Source organism: Mustelus asterias, chromosome 21, assembly GCF_964213995.1.
Source record: "Mustelus asterias chromosome 21, sMusAst1.hap1.1, whole genome shotgun sequence".
Classification (NCBI taxonomy): domain Eukaryota; kingdom Metazoa; phylum Chordata; class Chondrichthyes; order Carcharhiniformes; family Triakidae; genus Mustelus; species Mustelus asterias.
Window position 1 is genome coordinate 29,153,239 of NC_135821.1, and position 21,103 is coordinate 29,174,341.

Genomic DNA, 21,103 nt, shown 5'->3' on the forward strand with positions numbered 1-21,103 from the left:
CAAGGGAAGCTGAGCATCTCTACCCGCTCTTCAGCACCTTTTAGTGAATGATGAAGCTGCACTGGCTGAGGTCAGGCCGCTCACAGTCCTGTGCAGTGGGAGTGGTGTGTGGCCAGAAAGGTTCACAGGAGAGAATGGAAAATGCACTGAAATTTTGAACAAGTAGCACCTCTTCCAACTTTGCTGCATTTTTCCTGTCTTCTCTTCCCACTGCCATAGAGCCGGTGTTTTGATGAGATGCATACCACCCCCTCCACCACATCTGCCATTGCCACTCTGTAAAGAGATGGTAGCAGATCAGGAGGATGGGCTGGGAGTGGAAGGCCCTGCAATTTATCAGCCCTCCCTATGATGAACTGTCCAGCACTCAGCACGTCCTGATGATGGTGGCACAGTGGTTGGCACTGCTGCCTCACAGTGCCAGGGACCCGGGTTCAATTCCCGGCTTGCGTCACAGTCTGTGTGGAGTCTGCACGTTTTCCCCGTGTCTGCGTGGGTTTCCTCCGTGTGCTCCGGTTTCCTCCCACAGTCTAAAGATGTGCGGGTTAGGTGTTTGGCCGTGCTAAATTGCCCCTTAGTGTTCAAAGATGTGCAGGTTCATATGGAGTTCGGCTGCAGATCAGCCATGATCTCATGGAATGGTGGAATAGGATCCAGGGGCTAAATGACCTCCTTAACCATTCCTACGGAGGTGGCAGAATCACTGAGAGAACCCCACCTGCTGGCTGCTCAGTTTGTGAACACCAACATCAGCCTCAAACCTTTCTTTTGAATTGTAAAGGATGGATCTTCCTGTATCTCAACCAGAAGAGACTGTTCCTGTAGCAGGTGACTGAGAGATGGTCACCGCTATTTAAGAACAAGAGATTTGTGGAAACTGGCAGAAAAGTTTGACCATTTTTGAATAAATCAACCTCAGTGCAGTGTGCCCCAGCCTCATTCTAGGCTCTTTCCTGTGTTATTGTGTCTCTTCAACAATCCTTCCTGTAGGATGGCATGGTGGCACAGTGGTTAGCATTGCTGCCTCACAACACAAGGGACCCAGGTTCAATTCCGGTCTTGGGTCACTGTCTGTGTGCAGTCTGCATGTTCTCCCCGTGTCTGTGTGGGTTTCCTCCGGGTGCTCTGGTTTCCTCTCACAGTCTGAAAGACGTGCTGGTTAGGTGCATTGACCCGAACAGGCGCCGGAGTGTGGTGACTAGGGGAATTTCACAGTAACTTCATTGCAGTGTTAATGTGACTAATAAATAAATAGACTTTATAATAAATAAATCTGGGTGCTTGGGTTTCCTCTCGTAATCCAAAGATGCGCAGGTTAGGTGGATTGGCCATGTTAAATTGCCCTTTAGTGTCCCAAAATATGGAGGTTGGATGATTTAAATGTGTGGGATCATGGGGATAATAAACGCGCAGTTCTGGTCACCTCATTACAGGAAAGATGTTGAAGCCATTGAAAGGGTGCAGAGGAGATTTACAAGGATGTTGCCTGGATTGGGGGGCATGCCTTATGAGGATAGGTTGAGGGAGCTTGGTCTCTTCTCCCTGGAGAGACGAAGGATGAGAGGTGACCTGATAGAGGTTTACAAGATGTTGAGAGGTCTGGATAGGGTAGACTCTCAGAGGCTATTTCCAAGGGCTGAAATGGTTGCTACGAGAGGACACAGGTTTAAGGTGCTGGGGGGTAGGTACAGAGGAGATGTCAGGGGTAAGTTTTTCACTCAGAGGGTGGTGGGTGAGTGGAATCGGCTGACGTCGGTGGTGGTGGAGGCAAACTCGTTGGGGTCTTTTAAGAGACTTCTGGATGAGTACATGGGATTTAATGGGATTGAGGGCTATAGATAGGCCTAGAGGTGGGGATGTGATCGGCGCAACCTGTGGGCCGAAGGGCCTGTTTGTGCTGTGGCTTTCTATGTTCTATGTTCTATGTGCGGTGTCACAGGGATAAAATGGGGGAGAGGGCCTGGGTGAGATACTGTGTCAGAGCCAGTGCAGACTTGCTGGGCCGAATGGCCTCCTCCTGCATTGTAGGGATTCTATGATGATTCATCCAGGGCTTCTTTCTTTCCCACAGGATTCCCTCCTGTGATGACCCTCTGGGATGTCAACGATGATCAAGTTTCTGATGTTATTGTTTCCTTCAGTTCCACTGGGAAAACCCGGGACCAGAGAGGAGGCCTCCGACTACAAGGTAATGTAGGGCTGCTGGAGTATTTGCTGTACATCTGGCAGTATCTGGATAAGATTCCAAAATACCTTCACTCAATCAGTTAAAATTGCTTCATCCTGTTTATAACATCCACTGGACGTAGTAACCGAGTGAAGTAGATAACAGCTTATCAGGGAACGGCCCAAAGCCAACACAAGCCTACATTATAATCCTTTCCTTTCCCGAGGGCTTACTCTTTCTGGGGTGAATGCTCTCGTTTCAGCTTTCTACAGTGAATTTCTCTGGTGTGCCTTCCCATATCTCCGAGACTCTACTCTCTCCCCGTGTTGTCTCCCAGTGACCTCCTGCTAGTTTGCTCAGAAAGATAATCGGACCCCAACCAAATCCTGGTAAGACTGAACCATTGTATTTGGTCCGTGCAACAAGCTTTTGTTCCCTGACTATCATTTCCATCACTGACAACTACATGAAGCTGAGCCAGAGATGGTGATCGTAAGATTGTCTACATCCATTTCTATAACATTGCCCAACTGCACCCAAATCTCAGCTCAGCCTCTCCTGAAACCCTCGGCCATGCGTTTATTATCTTTAGACTTGACTGTTTCAGTGATCTCTTGGCTGGCTTCTCATCTTCTAACCTGCGTTCATCCAATCTCTAGTGCCCACATCCTAACATGCCCCAAGCCTTGTTTGCCCATCACCCCATATCTTACTTTAACTCCTTGTCTGAAAATGCCTCAGTTTTAAAATCCACAATTCTGATTACAAATCTCCCCTTGGTGTTCCCTCCTCCATAATCTCCTGCAGCCCTACAACCCTTCAGGGTCTCTGCGTTCCTCCACTTCTGGCCTCGTGCACATCCCCAATTTGAATTGCTCTCGTCGGTGGCTATGTGTTCAGCTTTGGAACTCCCTCCCTAAAAACTCCCGCCTCTTTACCCTTCCCTCCTTTCCTCTTAAAGCCCATCTCTTTAACAAAGCTTTTGATCATCCATCCTGGTTATCTCCCTCTGTGGCTGTTTCTATTGATAATGTTCTTGCCAAGTATCTTGGGCATTTTGCCATGCTAAAGGCACCAGATAAATGAAAGTTGTTGTTGTAAAGGCACATGCTGCTGGGATTGGTTTGGTGATTTTGAGTCGTCATCGGTTCTGGCCAATTGTCCAGTCACATCACGTGTTCTGCAAGTTGAATGAACTGAACTGGGATTAGTAAGACTACAGTAAAGAGCAACGTGACTGACTCCAGTGTGAAGGGGATGAGTTGTGCCAAAAGGTTAAAGGAGTTTGAATATTGCAGCCAAAGGCAGTTAGAAATCATAGAATCCCTACAGTGCAGAAGCAGGCCATTTGGCCCATCCAATCTGCACCGACTCTCTGACGGATCACCTCACCCAGACCCTATTTGGAAACCATTTGGGAATGGAGGGATACAAACAAATGATCTAGTTGGACCAATGTGCGGCACAGGCTTGGTGGGCCGAAGGGCCTGTTTCCTGTGCTGTACTGTTCTTTGTTCTATCCATGTAACCCTACATACTGACCCTACTAACCTCCTAACCCACACATCTTGGGATACTTAAGGAGCAATTTAGCATGGCCAATCCACCTAACCTGCACATCTTTGGACTGTGGGAGGAAACCGGAGCACCCGGAGGAAACCCATGCAGACACGGGGAGAACGTGTAAACTCCACACTGACAATCACCTGAGGCTGGAATCAATCCCGGCTCCCTGGCGCAGTGATGAGCCGTGCTAACCGCTATGCTGCCTCAGTTGAAGAACCTCTCAGTGACCTATAAAGGTAGGGCAAATTAGCTAAACATGCACATTGAAATTTATCAAAGAAACCTTCTTTACATGAAAAAGAGTTAAATGTTTGGAACAATTTTTAAAAAATTCCCATTCATTCTTGGGATGTGAACATTGCTGCCTAGGTCACGTTTGTTGCCCGTCCCTAATTGCCCTTGAGAAGTTTTTGGTGAGTCCTCCTGTGGAGGCATGAATTGAAACCATCTTCCAGAGGAGCTCTGACAGAGGCCTGACAGCTGGCTGTTAACAGGAACAGAGCGGGGATCCGTGCTTTGCGGTGAGACACTTGACCTGAAGTCCTAGTTCAGGATTCTCTTAAGGTTAATTTGCAAGTTGAGTTGGTAGTTAGGGAGGCAAATGCAATGTTAGCATTCATGTCGAGAGGACTAGAATACAAGAGCAGGGATGTACTGCTGAGGCTTTATACGGCTCTGATCAGACCACATTTGGAATATTGCGAGTAGTTTTTGGCCCCGTATCGAAGGAAGGATGTGCTGGCCTTGGAGAGCGTCCAGAGAAGGTTCACGAGAATGATCCCGGGAATGAAAGGCTTGACATATGAGGAACGTTTGAGGATTCTGGGTCTGTACTCAATGGAGTTTCGAAGGATGAGGGGGGATCTCATTGAAACTTACAGAATACTGAAAGGCCCGGATGGAATGGACATGGGGAAGATGTTTCCATTAGTAGGAGAGACTAGGATCCGATGGCACAGCCTCAGAGTAAAGGGACAACACTTCAGAACCGAGCTGAGGAGGAATTTCTTCAGCCAGAGGGTTGTGAATCTGTGGAATTCATTGCCACAGAGAGCTGCGGAGGCCGGGTCATTGAGTGTATTTAAGACAGAGGTAGATAGGTTCCTGATTGGCAAGGGGATCAAAGGTGACGGGAAAAAAGCAGGAGAATGGCTTGAGAAACGTTTGAGCCATGATCGAATGGCGGAGCAGACGATGGACCGAATGGCCTGATTCTGCTCCTATATCTGATGGTCTTTTGAATCTCAGGAAGAAGGAGTCAATCATCCAGATTTCCTGCTCCTGATTGTTGCTGCTGGAGAAGGCGGATGCGTGGCTGTTAAGCAAGCGGCTGCTGGAGAGGAAACGGGAGTGTGGCCCACCTGTATCTCCCCCTGCGGGGCAGCACCCTGTTAGCACTGGTTAATCAGGTTGAACACTGTTCAATGGCAACTCAGAGAGAGGGCAGGCAGAGAGAGTCGGCAAGAGGAGTTGGGAATCTTGCCGAATGGTAGATCATGTAAATGACGGAGGGGCTAGTAACTAACGAAGCTGATAATATAGTGGAATGTCCAATTCGTGAACCTCCCTCTGCTCTTTCTGCAGCTCCATTGAAACTCCATGTGTCAGTGGCAGTGTTATCTGGCGTCGATGGCAGCGTTCTGTGGACATCCCCGGCCCCGGAGCGACTGAAGTTCATCCAGTGCGGCATTGGCTACATGGATGGAGGGCCAGGTTCTATCTGCCTGCTGGTTGGAATCAGTCACATGTTGAAGGCCGTTAACAGCAGCTCAGGTACGCAGACCCTCGGCAGAACCACCCTCAGGACCTCTGCTTAAAACTATCTGCTACCTTGGTGTCATGACAAGCTTCCATCAGGGTGAGGCTGGATGTGTAATTAACCAGCTCCCAGCTCACAGAGTGCCAGGGCATAGAGTTATTGACCACAGTTTGCTATGTCTCTCTATGACTGGACCCTGCGTAACAGGCGGCACGGTAGCACAGTGGTTAGCACTGCTGCTTCACAGCTCCAGGGTCCCGGGTTCGATTCCCGGCTCGGGTCACTGTCTGTGTGGAGTTTGCACATTCTCCTCGTGTCTGCGTGGGCTTCCTCCGGGTGCTCCGGTTTCCTCCCACAGTCCAAAGATGTGCGGGTTAGGTTGATTGGCCAGGTTGAAAAAAAAATTGCCCCTTAGAGTCCTGGGATGTGTAGGTTAGAGGGATTAGCGGGTAAAATATGTGGGGGTAGGGCCTAGGTGGGATTGTGGTCGGTGCAGACTCGATGGGCCGAATGGCCTCCTTCTGCACTGTAGGGTTTCTATGATTTCTATGATAACAGCACACTCTCAGTGACTGGGCCCTGTATTACAGCGCACTCTCTGTGTGACTGGACCCTGCATTACAGTACACTCTCTGTGACTGGACCCTGCGTAACAGCGCAGACTCTGTGACTGGACCCTGCATTACAGCGCACTCTCTCTGTGACTGGACCCTGTATTACAGCACACTCTCTGTGACTGGACCCTGTATTACAGCACACTCTCTGTGACTGGACCCTGCATTACAGCGCACTCTCTCTGTGACTGGACCCTGCATTACAGCGCACTCTCTCTGTGACTGGACCCTGTATTACAGCACACTCTCTGTGACTGGACCCTGTATTACAGCGCACTCTCTGTGACTAGACCCTGCATTACAGCACACTCTCTCTGTGACTGGACCCTGCATTACAGCGCAGACTCTGTGACTGGACCCTGCATTACAGCGCACTCTCTCTGTGACTGGACCCTGTATTACAGTGCACTCTCTGTGACTGGACCCTGCATTACAGCGCAGACTCTGTGACTGGACCCTGCATTACAGCGCACTCTCTGTGACTGGACCCTGCATTACAGCGCAGACTCTGTGACTGGACCCTGTATTACAGCGCACTCTCTGTGACTGGACCCTGCATTACAGCGCAGACTCTGTGACTGGACCCTGCATTACAGCGCACTCTCTCTGTGACTGGACCCTGTATTACAGTGCACTCTCTCTGTGACTGGACCCTGTATTACAGCGCACTCTCTGTGACTGGACCCTGTATTACAGCGCACTCTCTGTGTGACTGGATCCTGCATTACAGCGCACTCTCTGTGATTGGACCCTGCATTACAGCACACTCTCTCTGTGACTGGACCCTGCATTACAGCGCACTCTCTGTGATTGGACCCTGCATTACAGCGCACTCTCTGTGTGACTGGACCCTGCATTACAGCGCACTCTCTGTGATTGGACCCTGCATTACAGCGCACTCTCTGTGACTGGACCCTGCATTACAGCGCACTCTCTGTGATTGGACCCTGCATTACAGCGCACTCTCTCTGTGACTGGACCCTGCATTACAGCACACTCTCTCTGTGACTGGACCCTGCATTACAGCACACTCTCTCTGTGACTGGACCCTGCATTACAGCACACTCTCTGTGACTGGACCCTGCATTACAGCACACTCTCTCTGTGACTGGACCCTGCATTACAGCACACTCTCTCTGTGACTGGACCCTGCATTACAGCGCACTCTCTGTGTGACTGGACCCTGCGTTACAGCACAGTCTCTGTGTGACTGGACCCTGTATTACAGCGCACTCTCTGTGACTGGACCCTGTATTACAGCGCACTCTCTGTGACTGGACCCTGCATTACAGCACACACTCTGTGACTGGACCCTGCATTACAGCACACTCTCTCTGTGACTGGACCCTGCATTACAGCACACACTCTGTGACTGGACCCTGCATTACAGCGCACTCTCTGTGTGACTGGACCCTGTATTACAGCACACTCTCTCTGTGACTGGACCCTGCATTACAGCGCACTCTCTGTGACTGGACCCTGTATTACAGCACACTCTCTGTGACTGGACCCTGCATTACAGCACACTCTCTCTGTGACTGGACCCTGTATTACAGCACACTCTCTGTGTGACTGGACCCTGTATTACAGCGCACTCTCTGTGTGATAGGACCCTGTATTACAGCACACTCTCTCTGTGACAGTTCGCACTCTGTGACAGTGACCGGTGTTACAATGCACTCTCTCTGTGTTAAGTAACCACATTATTCACTATTGTTTTTCAGGAAGTAGCCTGTGGGAAAAGAAGAGCGTGTACCAATCCCGTCAGACTCCAGCCGCCCCGGCACTGCTCCTCCCTGATATAGACAGCGATGGATTTGCAGACATACTCCTCGGGAGCAGACCCTCTACTGTACCGGTACGGACCAACTCTCAGCTCCCAGTGAAATAACCACAGGTTGGCACCTTCCGCAGTTCGGGTGGCAATCACCCTTCATGCTTAGTAAGTGCTGGCTTGTTTCAGTGGTAGTGCTCTTGCCTCTGAGTCGGAAGATTGTGGAATCGATCCCCATCCCAGCATTCAGACACACGGGCTGAATTTGTGTGCCTGCACTCTGGAAGTTAGGAAGATGCAAGTGAAAGATCTTAGTGGAAATTTGCCCCTGTGGTCTTTGCTGACTGTCACATGCAGTACTGAAGGGGTGCGTGATTGTCAGAGATGCCATATTTTGTGTAGAACTAAACCAAGTTCTGGTGCACGTAAATGATCTGAAGGCGAAGCAGAGCACCGAGCTCTCCCACTATCTGAGCCACCATCCCTCCCTCAGGTCAACACCCAGGAAAGAACAGTTACTTTGTTTGTTTGTGGAATCTTGTTGTCAGCATTTGAGCTGCCGCATATCCCACACTGCTGCCTCACAGCGCCAGCACGGTGGCACAGTGGTTAGCACTGCTGCCTCACAGCGCTAGGGACCTGGGACAGCACGGTGGCACAGTGGTTAGCACTGCTGCCTCACAGCGCCAGGGACCTGGGTTCGATTCCCAGCTTGGGTCACTGTCTGTGTGGAGTCTGCACATTCTCCCCGTGTCTGCGTGGGTTTCCTCTGGGTGCTCCGGTTTCCTCCCACAGTCTGAAAGACATACTGGTTAGGTGCATTGGCCGTGCTAAATTCTCCCCCAGTGTACCCGAACAGGTACACTGTTCACAGGTACACGGAGTGTGGCAACTAGGGGATTTTCACAGCAACTTCACTGCTGTGTTAACGTAAGCCTACTTGTGACACTAATGGCAACTTAATGACTGCATTTCAAAATAACCTGTCAGATGTTAAACTCTCCCAAACATTTTGAGGAGGTACGGTAATAAATACAGCTTCTTTAGCTTCAGGCCATCCTTGTTATTTAACCAGTGTTGTCCTCTTGAGTTGTGGACCCAATCATCCTCCCTGGTTGGTGACTTACGCTTGTGTTTGTTGCTAGGTTACAGTGAGGATAAAAACGATCATGTTTTCCTTTCATCTCTGGCCTTTGCTGATTAGAACGTTGCCCACACTCACTGTGCCTGTTCAGAGGCTGATATGCCCTGTCCTCAGCCAGTGGTGAGTACCCATGCACATCACCCATGCCCCAGAGTAACTCTTCCCACTGCTGCACAATTACAGCAGATACTGCTTAGCTTGGCGGGGTGTAGGGCCATGTGTAATGGGCAGTCGCACTAATCAAATAACTCCTGTTGTGTGCTAGCAAAAGATGCAGTTTCTCCTGTGTGCGCATACGCACACACACGCATGCGCACACACACGCATGCGCACACGCACGCACATGCGCACACATGTGTATACACACACAGACATGTGCAAACGCACATGCACATAGTCACACTCACACACACGCATGCTGCAGTTACCTGTCTGTGGTCTTTGAGCAGCAGGATGTGTGAGTGAAATGGTGCGGATCACACCTTTAAGGTACATCACCCATTCAGAAAGCCCCTTGGAGAACCACTGCTCTGTGGTGTACTCTTGATAGCCAGTTGGTGAAGGAAGAATCCAAAGCTAGTCCTTAGATAGAATCATAGAATTCCTAAAGTGCAGAAGGAGGCCATTCAGCCCATTAAGACTGCACCAACAACAATCCCACCCAGGCCCTCTCCCCGTAACCTCACGTATTTACCCTGCTAATCCCCCTGACAGTAAAGGGCAGTGAGTGCGTGCGGGCGCATACATGCGTGTGAATGAATCCATGCGTGTGTGCTTGAATATCTAAGACTTCGGGTGCCTTGTTCTAATGAATTGTTTTCATTTCAGACCAGCCGTGTTCGTGACATCTCCTTTGCGTTTGTGTCAGGAGCAACTGGGGCCCTGATTGGTCAGGTGGTCACTTACAATGTGACTGGTGAAGGCAAGCTGATTGGCCCAAAGGCATACGTGTCTGGAGGAGAGGTCTTGTACGTTATGTTTGGCTATGGTAAGCAGGAGTGTTCCCTGGACCTGGTTACTCAGCATCCCCCCTATCCTGCCTCGAGGTTTTGGTTACTCTTCCATATGAATTAAGAGCAGGAGTAGTGACCCCTCCCTACCATGCGATCTGATTGTAACCTCAACCCCACATCCTGCCTACCCCGACAACCTTTCACCCCCTTGTTAATCAAGAATCCATCTAGCTCTGCCTGAGAAATAATCAAACTCTACTTCCACTGCGTTTTGAACCATAGAATCCTTGCAGTGCGGAAGGAGGCCATTCAGCCCATCGAGTCTGCACTGACCACAATCCCACCCACACCCTATCCCCTCAACCCCAAATATTTACCCTGCAAATCCCCCTGGACTAAGGGTCAATTTAGCATGGCCAATCAACCTAACCCGCACACCTTTGGACTGCGGGAGGAAACCGGGGCACCCGGAGGAAACCCACACAGACACGGGGAGAATGTGCAAACTCCACACAGACAGTGACCCAAGGCCAGAATTGAACCCGGGTCCCTGGCGCTGTGGGGCACTGTGCCAGCCTGCAAAGTAATCCAGTTTAAGGAAAGCTCTCCCTCTTAGCTAGGCTTCTCATTCTAAGGGTGTCTGTGAAAGCTGTCACCTGGGTTCACAGCCAAGATTTCTAAATGATTATTAGTCAAAGTGGCCCAAAACCATGCAACTGCTGATTTAGTTTAAATCCAGCTTTAAGTCCCATCAAGACGTGCTATGGGAACACAACATACACTGCTTTAGTACATAAAAAAGGCAGTGCAAATTTTACTAGTCTGAATGATTAGAAGTGGCAATGACATTGCGTCCATTTCATTTTATATTGTAAACTTTTTGTTTGGTTTTGTCAATTTGTAGAACAATAATAGCTGGTCAAACATGAAGAGATCTTGGGACCCCCAGATTTCAAAGGATTCTGCAGCTACATAAGAGATCTAAACCTGTACAAAAAATCCCAATACAGCATAAACAATACCACTGACAGCAAGAGGTGACTCAGGGGAAACTTAGCAGAGGCAGCAGTGCTAACCACTGTGGCACCGTGCTGCCCCAAGTAAAGTTTAAGTTTATTTATTAGTGTCACAAGTAGGCTTACATTAACACTGCAATGAAGTTGCTGTGAAAATACCCTAGTTGTCTTACTCCAGCGCCTGTTCGGGTACAGTGAGGGAGAATTTAGCATGGCCAATGCACCTAACCAGCACGTCTTTCGGACTGTGGGAGGAAACCAGAGCACCCGGAGGAAACCCACGCAGACACAGGGAGAACGTGCAGACCCCACACAGGCAGTCACCGAAGGCTGGAATTGAACCCAGGTCTATGGCGCTGTGAGGCAGCATTGCTAACCACTGTGTCACCGTGCCGCCTGTATTCGCCAGATAATAATAATAACTTTTAAATAACAGGACAAGTGGGTGACTGTTATTCTGCAGCTGTTAGCACCACCTCTTGGAGAATACAAGATAACACAGGAAATATTTGCAGAGTTACATCTCGTGAAGCAGTGACGATTGCAGTGAGAAAGACTGTGGCCACTGAGTTGTACCAAGCTAAGCTGGGGAACAGTGAGAGAGGAGGAGGTAACTGGGGAAACGGTGATTAGGTGACACCAAGCTTGGGTTTGCAAGACCTGCAAAGTTTAGTTTGAAAGGAAGAGAGTTGAGGAGCTGCATAGTTGTGAGGGGACACACTGCATAAATACACAGAGTGAATTTCAATCTCACCAGTAGTTGTTTAACCAGAAAGAAAATGTTCTTATCATTTAACCTGTAATTGTCAGTGTAGGGAGTGGCACATGCCGTATTGTAAGAAAATGAACTGCATTGCATTTTTAGGAAGGTTGTTGCAGAGTGGAATTGTCACAGGACTCGTAATCCAGAGACCCCGGGTAATGCTCTGGGGATCCGGGTTCGAATCCCGCCACAGCAGATGGTGGAATTTGAATTCAATAATAAAAATTGGAATGTCAATTGTCCCAAAAACCCATCTGGTCCAGAAATGTCCTTTAGAGAAGGAAATCTGCTGTTCTCACCTGGCCTGGCCTACACATGACTCCATTTTGGACTCTTAACTGCCCTCTGAAATGACCTGGCAAGCCACTCAGTTCAAGGGGCAATTAGGGATGAGCAACAAATGCTGGCCATGTCAGCGATGCCCGCATTCCATGAAAAAATAAAAACATTTATATCATGCCAAATTTAAACTAGATTCACAGAATCACTACAGTGCAGAAGGAGGCCATTCGGACCATTGAGCCTGCACTGACAACAGGCCCTATCCAAGTAACCCCACGTATTTACCCTGCTAAGCCCCCTGACACTAAGGGGCAATTTAGCAGAGCCAATCAACCGCACATCTTTGGTGTGTGGGAGGAAACTGGAGCACCAGGAGGAAACCTATGGAGACACGGGGGAAAAGGGGCAAACTCCACACAGACAGTTACCCAAGTGCCAGTATTGAACCTGTGCGAACCACTGTGCCACCCTTAGTCATTTTTACAGATTTATGAATAAAGTATATTTTTTGGAAATTATTTTGATGGGCCGAATGGCCTCCTCCTGCACTGTGGGGATTCTATGAAAAAAAAGTAGTGATTTAACAAGAGACCCATCCCTGTTCCTATTGTAAATGCACTTTTTGAATCCTGGTCTTAGTTTGTAACTAAATGATCCCAGAAATGACAGCTCTAGGTTTGAGATCAACTTTATAAACCAGTGAACAACAGCTGGAAAAAAGTCACATTCGGAACATTAAGGACAACTCCTAGTTACTGGGGGAATCTATTGTTTGTAATGAATTCTCTTGCTGTTCACTGACACAAAATCTTTCCTCTTCAAGGGAGCATCCAGGCTGTATCGGTGAGGGACATTTACAAGCGGGCGAATGGGAAAGGCAGCTTGCCGGCCCCCCTACAAAGCCAGGACACAGAATGGGAATGGAAGAGGAAGGGCAGTCTGTCTGGCTTGTTGGAGGTGTACAGGTACAGCATGCGGGCTGGGAGGGAGTGTTCCGCCAATACTGCTGATGGAATTATGTCTGGACAGCTGACTGGGACAGTAGCCTTTCCCTTTGGTCAGGGGTGTAATGGGAGGTCGAGGAGCCGGCTGCAACTCAATGCAGTCGCTGAGTGGGGCTCACCCACCCCAAATTTCAGGGTGTTGCAAACACCAGGTCGAAAATAAGGAATAAAAGATGACAGTGAGATAGCGGCACCGGCAGCTTTACTATAGGTCAGTGAGAGCGATCACTGATTAAATCACTGGTCAGTGAGATTGATCATTAGTTAAGTTGTTGGTCAGGATTGTGACTCCAGATTCAGGAGACTCCTTACACCTGTCACTGTGACACTTCACTCGTATTTCACTGGAATGTGATAACTGGTTTGAAAATATTCAGTCCTCGTAACATATAAGCTCATACACCTGACTACACATTCCTACGGTGCTTTTCATGACCTTGATTTGATTTTATTTATTATCGTCCGTACTGACAAGTGAAAAGTATTGTTTTGTGTGCTATTCATGTCATACATATCTGGCAAAGAGGGGTCACGCTCCACCGCCATCTTGAAACATGGATGTGGTGAACCCACAGTGAGGTCAGTAACACATGGCCATTCCCTCTCCACTCCCTGTGTTGTGGGGACTGGCTGCAAAGATTTTAGAGCCTTGTGTCGAGGTCAGGTTTTGTGAATTAAAGAAAAACGAGTAACAGGGGGACAAAATAAAGTTTTAAGATGAATGAAAAAAATTAAAGTTTAAAGTTAAAGTTTAAAGTTTATTTATTAGGGGCGGCACAGTGACTATGGGCGGCACAGAGTGATTAGCACTGCTGCCTCACAGTGCCAGGGACCTGGGTTCAATTCCAGCCTTGGGTCGCTGTCTGTGTGGAGTTTGCACATTCTCCCCATGTCTGCGTGGGTTTCCTCCGGGTGCTCCGGTTTCCTCCCACAGTCTGAAAGACGTGCTGGTTAGGGTGCATTGGCCGTGCTAAATTCTCTCTCAGTGTACCCAAACACACGCTGGAGTGTGGCGACTAGAGGATTTTCACAGTAACTTCATTGCAGTGTTAATGTAAGCCTACTTGTGATAATCAATGAATAAACGTGCAGACTCCGTACAGACAGTGACCCAAACCAGGAATTGATCCCAGGTCCCTGGTGCTGTGAGGCAGCAGTGCTAACCACTGTGCCACTCTAAAGACAGCAACTTGCACAATGGATTGCTGGCCTACATTCGCATATCAGTAGAGACACAGAGATTGCAAGCATGTCAGAGACTCAGGGAGTGGAATGTGCAGACACCCTGAGGATGATTTGGAGTTTGAGAGACTTCATTTCCCAAACCAATGGAGCATACTGAAGCACTTTACAGCCATTGCCCTGGTTTTTTTCAGTTGAGTCATTGCTGTAGGAAATATGGCAGTTAATTAACACGCAGGCAACTCCCAAAGTGATAATGACCAAATCGTCTGATTACTTCTTTTGGTTGGCAGAAGGATAAATGTTCGCTCCAGAATTTTGGGGAGAATTGTCCTCCATTTCTTCGAAATAATGCAGCGAAATCTTTTACCTCCATCTGAAAGAGCAATCAGGGTCTCGATTACAAAGAGAGACTTCACTCTAATCTTATTCTACTTGTTCTCGAGACGCGTGCATAGCCAGCATTTATTGCCCATCCCCAATTCTCCTTGAGCTGGTAGTGAGCTGCCTTTTTGAGCTGCTGCTTTTCATAGATAGGTATCCCACAGTGCAGTGAGCCAATAATCCCAGGACCTGTACCAGTGACAGTCAACCAACAGTGATATATTTCTAGGTCAGAATGACACGTAACTTGGAAGGGAATTTTTAGGTGGCAGTGTTTCGATGCATCTGCTGTTCTTGTCCTTCTAGGTGGTCGAGGTCACCGATTTGCAAATTACTATCCAAGGAACTTTGCCAAATTGCTGCAGTGCATCTTGTAAATAGTGGATGGGGTTCTGATCGAATCATAGAATCCCTACAGTGCAGAAAAAGACCATTTGGCCCATCAAGTCTGCACCGACTCTCTGAAAAAGTATCCTATCCAGCACCACCCCCCCCCACCTATCCCATAACTCCACATTTATAATAATCCACCTAAGCTGCACATCCCTGGACACCAAGGGGCAATCCAGCATGGCCAGTCCACCTAACCTGCACATCATTGAGCTGCTTTGTCTTGGATGGGTGTCAAGCTTCTTGAGGGTTGTTGGAGCTGCGCTCATCCAGGCAAGTGGAAAGTATTCCATGACCTCCTGACCTGCGTGTGTAGATGGTGGATAGGCTTTGGGGAGCCAGGAGTTGAGTTACTGCCCACAGAATTGTCCAAAGATGTGCGGGCTAGGTTGATTGGCCATGCTAAAAAATTGCCCTTAGTGTCCTGAGATGCGTAGGTTAGAGGGATTAGTGGGTAAATATGTAGGGATATGGGGATAGGATATGGGTGGGATTGTGTTCGGTGCAGACTCGATAGGCCGAATGGCCTCTTTCTGTGCTGTAGGGTTTCTATGATTTCTATGAATTACTCAGTTACTCCCCAAAAGACGCGCTGGTTAGCTGCATTGGCCATGCTAAATTCTCCCTCAGTGTACCCGGACAGGCGCCGGACTGTGGCGACTAGGGGATTTTCACAGTAACTTCATTGCAGTGTTAATGTAAGCCTCCCTGTGACACTAATAAATAAACTTCAGAAAAAAAGAAATCCCAGCCACTTGCCTACTCTTGTAAACTCTTACTGTGTCTACTCTTGTAGCCACAGTATTTATATGCTGGCCCAGCTAAGATTTCAGTTAAAGGTAACTCCAAGGATGATGCTAGTGGGGGATTCAGCATTGCTAATGCCATTGAATGTCAAGGGGAGATGATTAGATTCTCTCGTATTAGAAATCATCACTTCCAGGCCTTTGTGGCATGAGTATTGCTGGCCACTTATCAGCCCAAAGCTGAATATTGTCCAGGTTTTGCTGTATGCATGCACAGACTGCTTCAGTACTGAGGAGGTGCAAATGGTACTGGACACTGTGCAATCAGTGAACATTCCCACTTCTGACCTGATTGTGGAGGGAGAGCCATTGGGCATCACCCTGTGGAACTCGTGCAGCACTGCCCTGGGACTGAGGTGATGGGCCTCCAATAACAAACGTCCTTTGTGCCAGTTAAAGAGAAAACTCTCCAGCCAGTGGAGAGCTTTCCCCTGACTCCCAATGACTTCAACTTTGTTCGGGCTCCTTGATGTGACACCCAGTCAAATCGTGCCTTGATTTCGCTCCCCTCTCCAACCTCCTCTCCCTGAGTTCAGCTCTTTTGTCCATGTTTAGCCCAAGGCAAGAATGAGGTCAACAACTGAGTGGTCCTGGTGGGACCCAAACTGAGCATTGGTGAGCGTGTTGTTGCTGAGTAAGGGCTGCCTTTAGCACAGTCATAGAGTCGTACAGTGCAGAAAAGGCCCTTTGGCCCACTGAGTCTGCACCGACAATATCTACTACTAAAGTCGCACTAATCCCATGTTCTAGCACTTGTCCCATATCCTTGAATGTTATGATATTTCAAGTGCTCATCCAAATATTTTTTAAAGGTTGTAAGTTTTCTGGCCTCCACTACCTTCCCAGGCAGCGCATTCCAGATTGTCACCACCCTCTGAGTGAAAAGGATTTTTCTCACATTCCCTCTGAATCTCCTGCCCCTCACCCTAAATCTATGCCCCCTCGCGATTGACCCCTCAACCAAGGAGAACAGCCTACTCACCCTGTCCATACCCCTCATAATCTTATACACCTCAATGACTATGATGCCTTCCACCCTTTGCTAATAATTGACTGATGGGGAGGTAATTGGTTGGATTATATATGGTTGGACTAGATATGTCCTCTTTGTGTCGGTCCATAGGACATACCTGGACAATTTTCCATACACTCAGGTAGATGTCAGTGCTATAGCTGTACTGAAATAGCTTGGTCCTTGGCCAATGCAGTCTCAATGTTTTAGGGTGGCATGGTGGCCTAGAGATTAGCACTGCTGCCTCACAGCGCCAAACACCTGGGTTCAATTCCGGCCTTGGGTCATTGTCTGTGTGGAGTCTGCACGTTCTCCCCATAGAACATAGAACATTACAGCACAGTACAGGCCCTTCGGCCCTCAATGTTGCGCCGACCAGTGAAACCAATCTAAAGCCCATCTAACCTACACTATTCCAATATCATCCATATGTTTATCCAATGACCATTTAAAATGCCCTTAATGTTGGCGAGTCCACTACTGTTGCAGGCAGGGCATTCCACGCCCTTACTACTCTCTGAGTAAAGAACCTACCTCTGACATCTGTCCTATATCTATCACCCCTCAATTTAAAGCTATGTCCCCTCGTGCTAGCCATCACCATCCGAGGAAAAAGGCTGTCATTATCCACCCTATCTAATCCTCTGATCATCTTGTATGCCTCTATTAAGCCACCTCTTAACCTTCTTCTCTCTAACGAAAACAACCTCAAGTCCCTCAGCCTTTCCTCATAAGACCTTCCCACCATACCAGGCAACATCCTAGTATATCTTCTCTGCACCATTTCCAATGCTTCCACATCCTTCCTATAATGCGGCGACCAGAACTGTACACAATACTCCAAGTGCGGCTGCACCAGAGTTTTGTACAGCTGCAACATGACCTCCTGGCTCCAAAACTCAATCCCTCTACCAATAAAAGCTAACACTCCGTACGCCTTCTTAACAACCCTATCAACCTGGGTGCCAACTTTCAGGGATCTATGCACATGGACACCGAGATCTCTCTGTTCATCCACACTACCAAGTATCTTACCATTAGCCCAGTACTCTGTATTCCTGTTACTCCTTCCAAAGTGAATCACCTCACACTTTTCCGCATTGAACTCCATTTGCCACCTCTCAGCCCAGCACTGCAGCTTATCTATGTCCCTCTGTAACCTGCTACAACCTTCCGCACTGTCCACAACTCCACCGACTTTAGTGTCATCCGCAAATTTACTAACCCATCCTTCTACGCCCTCATCCAGGTCATTAATAAAAATGACAAACAGCAGTGGCCCCAAAACAGATCCTTGCGGTACACCACTAGTAACTGAACTTTAGGATGAACATTTCCCATCAACCACCACCCTCTGTCTTCTTACAGCTAGCCAATTCCTGATCCAAACCACTAAATCACCCTCAAAAATCCCATGCCTCCGTATCCTCTGCAATAGCTTACCATTGGGAAACCTTATCAAATGCTTTACTGAAATCCATATACACCTCATCAACCTCTTTGGTCACCTTCTCAAAGAACTCAATAACGTTTGTGAGGCACGACCTACCCTTCACAAAACCGTGTTGACTATCCCAAATCAAATTGTTACTTTCTAGATGATTATAAATCCTATCTCTTATAATCCTTTCCAAAACTTTGCTCACAACAGAAGTAAGGCTCACTGGTCTATAATTACCAGGGTTGTCTCGACTCCCCTTCTTGAACAAGGGGACAACATTTGCTATCCTCCAGTCTTCTGGCAGTATTCCTGTAGACAATGACGACATAAAGATCAAAGCCAAAGGCTCTGCCATCTCCTCCCTAGCCTCCCAGAGAATCCTGGGATAAATCCTATCTGGCCCAGGGGACTTATCTATTTTCACACTTTCCAGAATTGCTAACACCTCCTCCTTATTAACCTCAATCCCGTCTAGTCCAATAGCCTGTATCTCAGTATTCTCTTCGACAACATTGTCTTTTTCCTGTGTGAATACTGACGGAAAATATTCATTTAGCGCCTCTCCTATCTCTTCGAACTCCACACACAACTTCCCACTACTGTCCTTGACTGGCCCTAATCTTACCCAAGTCATTCTTTTATTCCTGACATATCTATAGAAGGCTTTAGGGTTTTCCTTGATCCTACCTGCCAAAGACTTCTCATGTCCCCTCTTGGCTCTTCTTAGCTCCCTCTTTAGGTCCTTCCTGGCTAACTTGTAACTCTCAAGCGCCCTAACTGAGCCTTGACGTCTCATCTTTACATAAGTCTCCTTCTTCCTCTTCACAAGAGATTCAACTTCTTTAGTAAACCACGGTTCCCTCACTCGACCACTTCCTCCCTGCCTGACAGGTACATACTTATCAAGGACACGCAGTAGCTGTTCCTTGAAGAAGCTCCACATTTCAATTGTGCCCGTCCCCTGCAGTTTCTTTCTCCAACCTATGCATCCTAAATCTCGCCTAATCGCATCATAATTTCCTTTCCCCCAGCTATAACTCTTGCCCTTCGGTATATACCTATTCCTTTTCATCGCTAAAGTAAACGTAACCGAATTGTGGTCACTATCACCACAGTGCTCCCCTACCTCCAAATCTAACACCTGGTCTGGTTCATAACCCAGTATCAAATCCAATGTGGCCTCGCCTCTTGTTGGCCTATCTACATACTGTGTCAGGAAACCCTCCTGCACACATTGGACAGAAACTGACCCATCTAAAGTACTCCATGTCTGTGTGGGTTTCCTCCGGGTGCTCCAGTTTCCTCCCATGCTCCAAAGATGTGCAAGTTGGGTTGATTGGCCATGCTAAATTAATCCTAGTGTCAAGATAAATCAGTGGGGTTACAGGAATAGGGCCTGGGTGGGATTGTTGTTGGTAAAGGGTCGATGGGCCAAATGGCCTTCTTCGGCACTGTAGGGATTCTGTGATTCTATGGGTGCGGCTAGTTCTGGATCCCCAGTCTTCAGTATCACTGTCAGGGTGTTATAAAGATCAAAGCCTTTGCTGTATCTTGGGCTTTCAGCCATTTCTTGATATGACAATGTGAATGGGATTATCTGAAGACTGGTATGTATGTCGCTGGCGACCATGAGTGGAGGCTGAGATGGATCATCCGCTCGCCACTTCTGGCTCAAGAGAGTTGCAAATGTTTCAGTCTCGTTTTTTGGAATCGAAAGGCATTGAGGATGGAAATATTTTCAGAGCTTCTTCCTTCTGTAAGTTATTTAATCGTCCATCAGGAAGTACGACTGGATGTGGCAGCGTTACAAAACTTTAACCTGATCCCTGGGTTGTAGTGCTGTCTATATCAGTTGTTGGTGTGAAATAAAGTCTTTTGAAATGTGACCTGCTAACTGGTGAAGTTGAGAAACATAACTTGGTTTGACGGGTGAATTGTGCAGGGCCTGAGATTAGTATCTGTCTTTGTGTTCGGCCTCTGAGTGTTTCCATGTGATGTTGACTCCATTCCAGGAGACTGCACTTAGTCACGTAGTGGAAGCTATAATGAAAGGGGCTCGTCATCCTGCATTCCAAAATAGCAACAGAGTGACCTGTTTCTGCAATCAGTCACGTACTGAAACAACCTTCCTCACATGACTGCATTGTGCTGTCAACAACAGACTTTTTAAAGATGACTTTGAGAGTGAAGGAGATAAGGTCATGTGAGGTGACTGAGCTAATATAGTGACTCCTTCCATTCATGGGGTAATGTTAATTGCTAATGTTAAGCGATGCTGAGGTTCATATACCATATTGCACTTACAGATTGCACGAGCTCTCCCACATACACAGCTCACTCACCATTTTGTGTGTAGGCATTCTTGCCCTCCCATATACAGACGGCACTGACCCTCCCCCGGGCACAGACAGCACGGACCCTCCCCCGGGCGCAGACGGCACTGACCCTCCCCCGGGCGCAGACGGCACTGACCCTCCCCCGGGCGCAGACGGCACGGACCCTCCCCCGGGCGCAGACGGCACGGACCCTCCCCCGGGTGCAGACGGCACTGACCCTCCCCTGGGTGCAGACGGCACTGACTCTCCCCTGGGCGCAGACAGCACTGACTCTCCCCCGGGTGCAGATGGCACTGACTCTCCCCCGGGTGCAGACGGCACTGACTCTCCCCCGGGTGCAGACGGCACTGACCCTCCCGGGTGCAGACGGCACTGACCCTCCCGGGTGCAGACGGCACTGACCCTTCGGGCGCAGATGGCACTGACCCTCCCCTGGGTGCAGACGGCACTGACCCTCCCGGGTGCAGACGGCACTGACCCTTCGGCGCAGATGGCACTGACTCTCCCCCG

The 21,103-nt window shown here is 48.5% G+C and overlaps 1 protein-coding gene across 3 annotated transcripts in view; it reads left to right on the plus strand.

Moving 5' to 3' along the window:
- Positions 1-21,103, plus strand: part of fam234b (family with sequence similarity 234 member B) — a 78,214-nt gene that overhangs the window by 25,305 nt on the left and 31,806 nt on the right. For all 3 annotated transcript variants that reach the window (XM_078237651.1, XM_078237652.1, XM_078237653.1), the window contains exons 3-7: positions 2,072-2,188; positions 5,318-5,506; positions 7,831-7,964; positions 9,853-10,012; positions 12,862-13,003. In XM_078237651.1, the coding sequence (XP_078093777.1) occupies positions 2,072-2,188; positions 5,318-5,506; positions 7,831-7,964; positions 9,853-10,012; positions 12,862-13,003 (742 nt within the window). The remainder of the gene's footprint in view (positions 1-2,071; positions 2,189-5,317; positions 5,507-7,830; positions 7,965-9,852; positions 10,013-12,861; positions 13,004-21,103) is intronic.